At 35.2% G+C, this 13327-nt stretch overlaps 1 protein-coding gene across 2 annotated transcripts in view; it reads left to right on the top strand.

Annotated features, from left to right (window-relative positions):
- The window catches only part of SGCZ (sarcoglycan zeta), a 451809-nt gene that overhangs the window by 381745 nt on the left and 56737 nt on the right, over positions 1-13327 (top strand). For both annotated transcript variants that reach the window (XM_027676459.1, XM_027676460.1), the window contains one exon: positions 1811-1898. In XM_027676459.1, the coding sequence (XP_027532260.1) occupies positions 1811-1898 (88 nt within the window). The remainder of the gene's footprint in view (positions 1-1810; positions 1899-13327) is intronic.

Genomic DNA, 13327 nt, shown 5'->3' with positions numbered 1-13327 from the left:
GGACTAATGATTTTCAAAGAACCATAAGGAAAGTGAAAACCAAGTGTTGAGAGAAAGGCCCTTAGCAGCTGCTTTTGTTGTCAGAAGCCCCCTTGATTGCATCACATTTAGCTCAAAATAGTCACATTGAACACAGTGTCTCGCTGATAATTATAGCTTTTTATCTAGAAAGATGGACAAGCCAAACAGTCACTTTCATCTGCCAGACTCTGTGATGCAGAGCTAATTGGCAGAATGGTAGAGAGGTCAGAGAATGGTCCAGTGAGACATTAAACACACCTGAACTCTTAGAAATTAGCTCAGAATAATTTTAGACTTCCCAGGGAACCGATTATCATTTAAAGTTAATAATCATAGTGAAAACAACTAGGAAAAGTGTTTCTTGCAGAGGGAAGCCCTGGATTCAAAGAAAGGGACTGTGAGGTATAGAAAATTTTAGTGAAAACCTAATGCATCATTCAGGTAAAAATAAATCTTAATATATGGCTCCTTAACTCCTTTCCTTCTCATCTAAAAAACTTTCAAGAACAGCAAGAACCAATATAGTGAGTGACACACACAAGGAGTCTATCTAACCTAATATGCTCAGGGGATAACCAATAATGAATGCCCAGGGAAGAATCTTGAGAATAAAACAAGTATATAATAAATTTCCCAAATATTTTCCTAGCCCTTAGCCATTCCTATCTAAGACACTTCCCCAGCTGTTTCTATCAGATGTTTTACTGCTGTTGGATAAACATATTTAAACATAGTAAGTGCTAGCAAACTGCCAGAAGCGTTAATGTACCCATGATCTCACTGCAAGTTCCAGGGAAAGAACAGTGTGGTATCAGGTGATTCCAGACAGAAAAGTGCATCTCTAAAGCAGCAGCTGCAATCCTAATTTTTCCTCCGCTCATGCACTCACCCCACTCCAGTGAGAGCATGATTGGTAAGCTCTTCCGTTTTGTTTTTTTTTGAGCTATTTCTCCTGACTCTCCGTTGAAGCTCTTCCCCTTTCCTGTGCATCCATGCTTCCCCTGGAGGAGTGCATCTGGCTCCTCATTCTTCAAGAAGCAAAATTAAATTCTTTATGCAATTCTTTATTCTGGCTTTAGACACAGGATAAACTTACACATACATATGTAAACATTAAACCTAGTTGGATGCTGAGAATAGTCGTGCTGCAAACTGACTCAAAAAATGTTAAGACTGTATTTAACTTCATGCAGTGTTTGTCTCCATGCTACATCAATTTGATCCCTAATAGTAATTGTCAGGTACTACTGACAGTGGGTCAGGATTGTCTTTTACAAGATCTCACCTTCCAGTGCTCTCTTCTTTGTTTTTTTGAGACTAACAATTCTTTTTATCTTCAAAGAAATTCATGGCTGTGTATGTAAGGTTTTTGTAAGTACAAGTATTATACATTGTGCAGATTAATAGAATAATGCAGTACAGTGTTGGTTTGGTGGTTAGAAAAGTATAGGTTGTCAATATGTGGAAAAGGCTAGTGAAAAAGGTTTGTATTAAGGGTTTTTGAATTTGGAACTTTGTAATATTGACAGGAAATAAACCCCAAATTGTATAAACTAGGTTCAATTCTGGTTTCTAAAGTAGGGATTGCACAAAGGTTTCAAGCTTAAAATAGTATTCTTAGTACTCTTTTATATAAAAAATTGACTTGTAAAATATTTTATGAAATTATTAAAAGGTTTATTATATTTAACACAGCTCCCCTCTCAGCATGCATGTTTATATTAAGTTCTAACTTAATTCTACCTCAATTTTTTGTTCTCTCATTTATTGTCTCATACATGTTTCCCAGGATAGCCCACTGGTCTTACAGTCTGACAGAAATGTAACAGTGAATGCAAGAAATCACATGGGACAGTTAACTGGACAACTGACAGTAGGTGAGTGTTCTTTATTAACTGTTACGTTTATCAGTTTAGCTTTATGAATAGGTTTCATTAATAAAAATCAGATATAAAATATTATTGAATAGTCAGGAAAAAATCTCTCATCACCACACTCAAACAAAAATGGGTGCCTATAATGCACAATACATACACAATAAGAGCATGATTCAGGATTAGCTCAAGGCAGAAAAAGTAGAAATGTCTTAAAACAGTTAAAACAGCTTAATGAAAAATTATTGGTTTTGAGACAACTGTAACAAAACAAACGAAAAAAAACCTCAGCAAAACATGTTTCAACCACACTTTCAGTGGGAAAATAACTATAATTTTCTTACAAGTTCAGCCAGTCTTCCATTAGTCCAGTGGCAATTGGTTAGTTCCCATCACTTTTGTAAGGCAGTTGTATCAGTGTATATTCAAAGAAGTTGGAGTAATGTAATGTAAAAAAACAGAACAAAACAAAAATCAAAATGCTTTCCTAGTCATTACAAAACTTTAAGGGAAAGTGATCATACAACCAGTCATTCATTAAAACTGATATTTTACAAAATATAAAATATAGCAGATCAAAGTTCCAAATGAAATGGAAATAAAAAAATCCTCTACTTATCTGTTTCACTTGTCATGTATTTTTCCCTGCTTTTATGGTCTTTACTGTGTTATACTCTGTTTTTAGTACAAATCATATTTACTGTGTTAGTAAACATGGAATAATTTTTTTTTATATTTTCAGAACTAGAACAGTACTGAAGGTATTAATTGCTTTTTAAGAATATTGGCCAAAAAAATTCACTGCAAATTGGTGTTCTAGATCTGTTACAAAACAATATATATTGACTGGGAATGGGATAAAAAAACATACATGTGTAAGACCTTAATATCAATAATATAAATAAATTATATAAATTCAAGTATACACCCCTTAGACTCCATGTATTTTCATTTTTTTTCTCTTTACATCTGGGTTAAGCTGCATTTTATCCACTTTTTTCCTCATGTGTTGAGGTTATGCTCACAAATAGTTTTAAACTCTAGTTGTAATCTACACTAAGTTTTCATACTGGCTGGAGACAGTAGCTTCAAGTTGTAAAAATCTTTGGCAAGTACAGACACAGTGACATACCATCTGCACTGATTTCCCTGAATGACCACATCAAATGAGTGTGAAAAGGTAACTAGACTTGCTAGAAGGTACAGATGAGGAAAATTAAGCTAACACCTGTTCTAGCCATATTGTACTTGCCCAGTGTGATTATGGAATGCAGTTCTGTATCATTTGCTAACTATATTATTAAAACCTTCTACTTTGGCTGGTAATTTGCTAAAAGGTGAGTTGCCCATGGCAGACATTCACATTGGCTGAAATATATATAATATTTTTATCACTGACACTATTCTGGCTGAATGAATCCAGCACAAAAAATGAGTGTGAGTGTATTGAGACTGACCTACTTAAAGGCATCACACTAGAAGTTAATATTCTAAAAACATAAAGGCCTGAAAAAAATATATGTTTTTGTGTTTCCATCATTAGAGTGAATACCGTTAGGCTTCTTGGTGTGCAGCTGGTACGGTGTTTGGAGAGCAGAAGTTTGTTAAATTGCAATATTGTATTTACATTTTTTCTTATTCTTTACCTTCCTCTTCATTCCTTAACAGCTATATGGCCTTTATTACTTCTTATATTAATACAAAAATCTGCTTCTTTATTTTTTATGAATTCCCTGTACTGTATTGGATGCATATTAGCATATTTCTTATTTTCTTATCTCTTATTAAATATTTGTAACTTAGTAAAGTCAGTCACCACTGCCAGTACAATCACTAAAACCTGGACATTCTACCATTAGAAATCAAAGAAATTAACAGGCACCTAAAAGTCTATTATTCCTGCCCTCTATTTTAAATTTTTTCTTGTGTAAGACAGAGCAGAGAAAGACAAGTTTTCACTTTTGCCTTGTTAAAAGCATGGCCACATCTGCTGAAAGAATGGTAGGGGACTTTTCTATACTGTGTTTGCTGACATAAGAAAATATTTTTTCTATTAGTTGTAAATATGCTCTGGAACATTCTTCTTTAAATGAAGAGTTATGCTGCATCCTTCAAAAACAATGAAGAAGAATGTTTTAAACAGCAACAACAACAACAAAACAAACAAACAAAACCCACAAAAAACCAAACCAAACCAAAGTAAATTATTATACCTTGGGGGAAAAATTGTCTAGTTAACAACTTTGAAATCTTCTTATATGTTGACATCTTTAAAGAGTTGAATAATAATAATTTAAAAAAAACACTAAACCAAATTTATATGCATGGCAGGAGCATTCTATGAAGAAAGAAGGATGCCAGTGCATTCAGAAAGATGATAATGGACTTTTTATATATGTGATACCATTGGCATTTTATCTGTGTTTCACAGGACATAAGTGATATTACAAGGCAACAAATTGGTTGGTCTCTTCCTGTCTTTGGCATCCAAATTGCTGGTCATATCAAATTTTAGGACAACTAAAAATTCTTTCTATGGTATTTGAAACTCTGCAAGACCAAGACAGCCTCAAGAGCATGCACTTAGAACTGTAAGATAGATTAATGTAAAAAAGTGGGGTCGAGGCTGGGAGGAAGGAGGTTACATGTTCACTCAGGAGATGGAAAAATGCCAGTGAAACTCTTGATACAGGTGTGATCAAGTGAGTGTCACTGTGAGTGACTACGGAGGACAAAATATTTAATTAAAGTGCCTCATTTAAACATCTTGGAACACATCCTAATCCAGGAGGAGTGAAGAAAAAGTATATTAAAAAAACCAAAACAAACTTAAAAACAAACAAAAAACCCCCCAAACAAACTAAATATACTGGAGGATTGGAAGACTGAGTGGTTGTATGTTTAAATGGTATAAATTCAAGTCATAGCTCCAGGTCATACAATACTAATATCCATTATTACAGTACAATGTTTTTATACTGGCAATAAAAACTGTAAAGAGAGAAAGTCACAGCTGTAGCAATACTTTCTGTTGGGATTTCTACCAAGTAAGCAAGAAATGTTGGGTTGTACTCCAGTCTATTTGTGACATGTGGTCAGGAATCTGCCAAGTTTGTGTCTGGATCTCCAAAAGGACTCCACAGCCTTCAGTTCTTAGACATGCCATTTAAGACCGACAGAGCAGATGTAGCACAGACATGAGTTATATCTACAGAATAAAGACAAAAAAATGACCATCCATTGAACTTTGTATCTGAGCTGGAAAAGGATAAGTAATCACATCTCTCCCCTCCCAACCTTCACTTAGCAATACCTTTTGCATTGTGCATCCTACTGAATTACCTTCACACAACCTTTTCCCTCTGTTTAATCAGTGTTTGCATAGTTTAAATATATGTGGAAAAATATCTACTTCTCTATTTTTGCCAGTCTTAGAAATGCACATTAATTGCTCAACTTGAGAAAGAAGTCTGTTGTTCCATGCTTTCTGCACATATCGTGTATAACTCTGCCTGTTTTTGAGTGGAGAACATTAGGCTGGCAACACCTAAAAAAATTGGTCTGATGTTTGAAATCCACTTTTGTACTTACCATAAATTCATCCTCAGATTTAATTTTACTTCACCAATTTTCTCATTTTTTGTGAGAGGCTTGTTTTTTTCTTATTTTTTAACTTGCTGCTTCTGACAGGTATTTCTGCTACTTCTTGACCCTTTCCCATTCATAAAAATCTCTGGGGATGTCTGAAATGTGCAAAAAAGTGCACTTCTTTTCTGCTAAGCTTTGAGCCATCAGACAGAATCATAACTCTTGCAGAGGTCCAGAGCTATACAAGTTACAGCTTTAGAGAGCTCCTGAACCTGTCCCTCTATTCATTGAGATCCCTAGAGCCATGCAAATTGAGAAAAAAATATTTGAATACCAATGAAAGTTATATTACACTCTTGCAATTACTTTTTGAAAATAATAGGCAGATGTGTGATTTTCAATAGCAGCACTGCTAAAGACTGATAGCAGTGCTAAAAGATATAGCTAGTCAAATAACTTGTCAAACGTGGTGATGCTTTCCATACATTTAACACAAAATTTGTCTTTGTGTATTTATGATTTTTCTTTCTTTAAAATGTACTTGCTTACTTACTGTGTTCCATCAAGAGTACATGGGTTACTGTGCAGAAACTCATGGACATTAGGAACCACAGTTACATAACTCTGTGAGAGTGGGAATAGTCTCCTTCATCATTCTTACCTATATCACATACGGCAGCTGCCTATCTACCGATACCTTACCAGATAACACATCCTTCTAGCCCTTCACTTCTGAGGTGTGCAGAGTAACTCATTACCTAAATGTTGCTTGTGATGTTCCTTTTGATGTTCCTTTTGCAATATTTAGATGTCAGTGAAGATTCTGAACCAAGATACATTTCAAGCATCCTTGCTTTTAGAATGATCTGTGGTAGTAATAATATGTTACATTATTACTCTCTGCAGTAGTAACAAAAGGTACATGTAAAATATGTGTACGCACACTTAACATCCCAGCCCCGGAGCCACTCAAGGTGGTTCCGACCTGGTTACTGATCTGGTGTTTAACAACATGTTGCTCTAAATCTTTGATACTATTGTGAGACATTTACTTAAGATTTTTATGAACTTGAACTAAGGATCCAGTAAGACAATGGAAGTAATAACATGCTTAAGTAACAATGGACGAGACACATTTCTGCGTTTTCTAATTGTGTTTGCAGCCTCAAATGTAAGGTGTTTTCTCCTAAGTGTTGCAGGAAGAAGGTATCATACACATACACCCTTTCTTCACAGGAAGAAAATGTAACATAAGGTCTCAACTCTTCTCTGTCTTATCTGCATGGCTGTTCTTGTATGATCCATAGTAGCGTGGTGGGGAGGGAAGGGATGATGTTGTTTTACAAACCCTCATTAGCTGCTTCTGCCCTTCAGCTAGGCAAAAATGGATCAGAACTTCTCAGGAACATGTGAAATAAAGACTTTCTCCTTTCCCTTACAAAGAGGTTTACCTGTGTGTAGTCCCAAACTACAGTGAGATTTCCAAAATTTAAAATACATTAAACATTCAGCTAGTCTAATTTTCATATTAAAGCAATTGCTCTTGTAACCATTGTGATGCAGTTCAATAATTATTATTGCTAAGAAGATATGTTGCAAAACCAAATTCATTCATTCATTTCTCATCATTCTCTGAATTTCTATTCATTAACTGAAATACAGACTGAAAAACCAACAAATTTTGATCCTCAAAACCACCTTACTGTGTGAAAATCAGAAAAGTAGGCAATTCGCTTTACCATACCTAGATGATTAGTTCAGTTGGTTAGAGCATGATGCTGATGACCTGGTGATGATAACCAGCATGATGGTGGTTGTGGGTTGGATCCCCATATGGGCCATTCACTTAAGAGCTGGACTTGATAATTCTTCTGGGTCTCTTGCAACTCAGAATATTCTGTGATTCTGAATTAGTAGTCCAGTTTTTGCATTGATGTATTTTATATTGAAAATCAGACTGAATATAATAACTTAAAATCTTGTTTTGGAACATTTTGCAATTAATCATGTTCTTTTCATTGTAGCAAAAGCTTTTAACTTACAGTTAATTCACTCCCTATTCTTTTTCTGATTAAAAAAACCAAACAAACAAAAAAACCAAACAAGGAACACAGAATCTGTAATTTCAGGGATAAATTATTTACATTGCTTACATTTTTTCCAGATTTTTTTTTCACTTTAAATGGAAATTTCTGTTGAAAATTGCTTGGTTGTCTGATGTTTTCCCTTGTTTTAAGTCAGTTACTTGTCATTCAGAGAATACTTAGATAACTTACACAGCAAAATATTATACATTCTGAGTGTACGAATTTTGCAGTTTCTTAAGAAACTTTTATAACCAATTATACACTCTTTCCAAGTAGGGATATAAACAATTTATCAGGAGGTAAAAATACAGTTCATCTGCTGGTGGTACAAATCCATCGTTAAATCTTTCAAATGGGGAAAAATGTCAGATAACTTGCTCTTTTTAGTACAGGTTAGCTTACCTTGTACTAAACTGTAGAGTTAAAGGATTTTTTTTCAGCTTCAGGCCTCACTGCAGACAGTATGATGGAGCAGTGCCTGGAAGGCCATATGGCTTTATGTCTCCTCCTGGCAAAGCACATGAGATGAGCCAAGAGGTAGTCAGGAAGTGAGCCATGGTGTTCATAATAGTTGAAATGTCCAGCTGGAATCTGAGTCTTATCTCTTCTCGTAGTTTACAATGCAGTGTGATGTTGCTTCTATTTCTGTCTGTCTAGTCCATAGAAAAGTCTTTTCACAAACCATCTATGCTGTAACTGGTTTTGTAATGGGACCTCACTTAATATATACTCAGATATACTTTTAATGACTTCGGCGAAACTGTCATGAGAATCCACTCCCCTTAATTAATTATCTTGAAGTGCAGTATTAGGAAAATATGAATCTCTGAAAACCAGTCAAAAGTTCAGCCTCTTTGCCAGCATTTTGATGGGTCTGCCAAAGTAGTCTTAAAAAATTAGCATGATAATTTATTTGAAATTCATTCATATTTCACCTGCAATTCTCTGTTTAAGTCATCTTCAAATAACAGAAAGCACCTGGATTTGTTTGTTTTGATTCAGCATCAAGAGGCAGTAATAGTTAATGGGCTAGTAAAAACAGTTGCAGACAACTCTTTTCTGATTTTTATTTTTATTTCACTTGTAAATTGATTGCATAACTTTTTATGTTAGTTTTCATACCTACTTTTGAAATTCATCAGTGGTAAATATGCTCTTGCGACAAGCAAGTACTTGCATTAAGTGGATTGAAAAATAATACATTTTTATACATCTATTACATAATTAACTCATAAAATTATTAAATATGCTATATTAACCATTTTCAAACCAGTCTATGCTTGGTTGAGAAGATCTTCTTGAAAGAAAGAGAGAGATGCTTTACATAGTACTTCAGATTGTTCTTAATGATTCAGGTATATTTTTAAGCAATATCTTTCATATCTTAATGATACTCTTGTTATATGTCGTATACAAACATTGCTGTTTAGTATTTGAAATACCCTATGGTGTAAAATGTATCTTAAACCTCCCTTATGAATTGCCACATGAAAACTGTGCTATAAAAATAGAGTAGTAAGCTATTTCTCTGACACTTATTAGGACCAAGTGGTAATTCTTTCTGGTAGGTATAGCCATTACTTAACCTGATACCTCCTGACACCTGAAATACAAAAGCATATCACATCAGCCAATATGTCAAGAATTAAAATTTCCCCCATGAATAAACACAAATGCAAGCAGCAGTAGGACAAATGCAAGCAGCAGTAATTGAATTCTGTGCAATTTCGGGGTTGTTATTTCAGGGAAGAGAGATTGCTTGTGCATTGTTTTTATTGAACAGCTTATCCAAAAAGGTCTATGATGTGGATATAAGATTCCTTGCTTTAAGTTTTATAATCCTCACTAGTGTGTTATACATAATCTGCTTTGCATCTTAAAACTAATAACTTCAGGACTTCCAGATCTGGGGTCTTGAGACCTCTTCCCTTTATATCTGCATTTAGTATATTTTTTCTTCTTTCTACCTTCTTCAGACTCTAAAAGTTTTTGTCATTTGAGTCTTGATCCAATTTCTTTTCTTTTTCTTTCCCTCAGTCTGAGCTCAGGAAGACTATTTCTACCATGGATACAAGGTACAGCTCATGTCAGTTCATATGTGAAGTTGTATTGATCTAACATGGAAAGCACCTTTTCTGTCTGTAGCTGACAGACAAAAAGAAAAACATATTTTGTACTTTTATAATTAGTCTGATACTTCTCTCTACAGTATTTGTAGCATAGACAAAATGCACACATCTTATGTTCTCCTTCGTTTTCTAAGTTTGTTCATCATCTACATTTGGAGGGAATTTTAAGGTCCAGTACCTGATTTTTGATGTGGTTTTCTTTGCATAATCTAGAGTTGGCTTGGAAAGGACAAATACATGGAGGACTTTTTCAAAGTCAGAATATGCCTTCTTCAGTTTGGACTTCAGAAATCCTCCAAGGCATATGCAGTTACTGGGCAGGGTACTTTCCTTATTCTTCTGCAATTATGCCAATTTTCCAATATATATTCACTCTAAATCTTAATTTTCAATGAGCTGCTGTTGTGAAATTGGGCATTTTTTTCTTTGCATGTGGAAAAGATCTGAAGCTGTGTCACAGGACATAGATTGGACTTAGGAAACGTTTCTTCACAGAGAGAGTTATCAGTGGAAAGTGATTCCCTAGGGAAGTGGTCACAGCACCAAGCCTGCCAGAATTCAGGGAGCATCTGGTCATATACCCTAGATTTAAGTAGTCCTGCAAGAAGCAAGGAGTTGGAGTCAATAATCCTTGTGGGTCTCTTCCAATTTGAGAAATACATTTATTCTTTCAAAGGGATACAGAATAAATCCAGAGAAGGGAGAAAGAAGGGCAAGTAGCAGGCCTTCCTCAGGCAGCTTGCTGGAAGCCAGGCCTCAGATCCCAGCTGCTCACAGGTGGTGCTGGCAGGAGTCTCGGGTGCTCTAAGGATTGGTGGTGGGCTGGCTTCTTTCAGGGCAACCTTCAAAAAACAGCAGCCACAAGCCTCTTTTTGTTGTGAAAGGACAACAGTTAATGTTCTATACCACTGTCACTTTAGAGGTCATGTGGAAAGGATGAAAGCGAGCACTAAATCATGTTTTCTAGGCAGGGATTGTGGAGGGGGAGCAAAAGTGCAGCAGGGATTCTGTGCAGAGGGATGTCTGATCCGCTTGGTATGAGCCTCAGCTCGGTGCCTTAGTATTTCATCTCAGTCCTAACTTTGATCCTAGAGCATCTGTAGTGAGTTTGGACATATACCGAAGTAGATTTCAATTATCAGTGGCTATTTTGCTAACAGTACAGCAGTCCTCTGCTTACTTTGCTGCTTTATAGGCTTTTTCTATTACCTTATAGTATTTTATATGCAAACCTGGATGTTTCCACTGTTTCTAGAAAATTGGCACTGAAAACTAGGAGAAATGGGTATTCTGTTGTAATTTTCAAATATTTTATCCTCTTCCCACGCCACCTGACCCCATACCATACCAGAGGACGTGATCTGTGAGCAGTTGATTGATTTAACTGTAGAAGTAGAGTGGGAAGAAGTAATTAGTGTTTTCATGGTGGTGCAGAAGTGTTAGTGTTTAAACATTAATCCATTGCCATCTGTCCTGCTGCTGTTACCCACATGCTGTTGGCCAGTACAGGCATCATAACTACTGCCCAAATGTTCAGAGCAGGGAAAGAGAAGTGATTTCCTTTTTTTAGGAAAGAGATCCCTAAAGTCAAAGAAAGGATATTATTTAGATGTATATAAGTAAGTTTTAGAGGCATATAAATAGGTTTGGAAGGTTGCAGCATACCTCTTCAAAAGATGGTTCTAATTCTTTGTCTTTAGCTTTATGAACTGCTAATACTTCACTTAACTTCAAAAACAGCTACTGTGCATGCTTTGTGACATTCACAAGGTGGCTGCTGGGTGCTAAGCATTATTAAATTACCTACAACATCTGGACCTTTAACAAGTCCCTGACAGGACATAAGATTTTATTTTTACCCCTTTTTTCCCTGATGTTCAGACAACTCATTAATATTGTTAAGAATATATTATACTAATAGGAGTGGCTGAGGTGAAGGACAAAATAAGGGCTAAAAAATGAGTAGTCTATTTGAACTTAATTAAATCCAAAAACATAGTTAAAAAGAAAGAGAAGAGTAGTAAGATCTTTCTGATGTTCTCCTTCATTTCAGAGTTACTTCCAAGACTACTTGGAATTAGAAATTCAGCAGCATGTGGATGCTTTTAAGGATGTTGAAGTGACAGCAAAGAGATTTATCAAGCATAGGGGGGAGGCATAATTTGATTGTAGACTTAGATTCTTTATTCAGCTAAGTTATCTTTAAAATGTCTGAGTTCTACCAGTTTTCTTATTGAGCCAGCTATGGGAAATTCACCTGTTTCTATATGAGAAGGAGATTCTTGCAAGTGAACAGTCAGGCTTGGAAACAGTTGTGTTTGCCCATGAAAATTATTTGGCCATATGAGACTGTGAACCTATTAGATAGCAAATTCTAGTTCATATCTATTAGATGACTAGTATTAAAAATAAATGATAAAAATCCTTCCGTTTTCTGGAATTTTCCCTCACATATCTTTAGACTATCAGAGATTACATCTTACTGTTATGTTAGAATTCTGTTGTTTTTTAAAAACATTAATATTGAAGTTTATTTTCTATTTATTGCACTGCTCTGAGTCCTGTAAAAATATGCAGTTCCAAAACCTACTTCACTGTAACTTTAAAACCACATTGGAAAATATCACTTAATATCCATAGCTAGAACACTGCTGATTTGTTGTGCTTATTTATGAATACAATTATGTTTATTTCCCTTTTCTTTACCTTCATTCAGAACACTATTGAGTTTTAAATTCTATATTATGCCAACACTAGACATACTTAATTGTGCCATTTGTAGGTGGGCAGAGTTTTTGTGATGTAATTTATCTCAAGCATGTACAGAATATTTAAAGGTATGTTTCTTCTGGATTTTAAAAACTTCTTTAATACATAAATATATCTCTGAAAATAAGTTCTTTTTCCTTAGGTTATTCTTGGAGCAGTTGCAACTGAATCATGGGCAGGTGGCATTGAATTTATGATTAGCTGAATATTTTAAAATTTTGACTAGATTTCTTCCTGTGAAGAAAAGTATTCCATAAATCTGAAATTAATTCATCGCTGGGAATAGTTATCACTCACTGAATCACTAACATCAGCTAGAGATCAAAATACTACAGAGTGAGCATTTTTTCCAAATCAAAATTAAGGTCTACATTGCCTTTAAAAAAGTTATTGTAATGTTAAAGTCCCAAAATTTTGCGATTTTCCTTTTATGATATTCTGGACAAATATTTTGTTTGGAGGAGTTGTTATGTTGCTCTTTTATCACACATATTACCAAGGCACCTGGACTTGTTACCACCATGAAGTTGTCAGACACTTAAGCTTCCTACCCATTTTGCTTCTGGTGCAGAATAACAAGCCAGGTGCTAATTTAGCACATCCATTTTGTTCTGTGGTTGAGTGATTCTGGTTGGCTTGCCATATTAACAATCAAAAGCTTTCAGCTATTCCAGACAAAAATTTCACCTATGCTGCAGATCTTGCCTCTGAATTTGTACATCCATCTGCTTCTAGGTTATATTTCTTTCCAGACACAAAATCACACATTCCTTTAAGGACACTTCAGATTTCCCAAGGGTATCCATATAGCCTCTCTAAGTGGGGTATTTCCAAGGTAGACAATCTGGCAGGGGTTCAA

Source organism: Neopelma chrysocephalum, unplaced genomic scaffold (assembly GCF_003984885.1).
Source record: "Neopelma chrysocephalum unplaced genomic scaffold, ASM398488v2 Primary Assembly neopelma1_42, whole genome shotgun sequence".
Classification (NCBI taxonomy): Eukaryota; Metazoa; Chordata; class Aves; order Passeriformes; family Pipridae; genus Neopelma; species Neopelma chrysocephalum.
The sequence above is the reverse complement of the archived record's forward strand: the minus strand, read 5'-3'. Positions and strand labels throughout refer to the sequence as shown.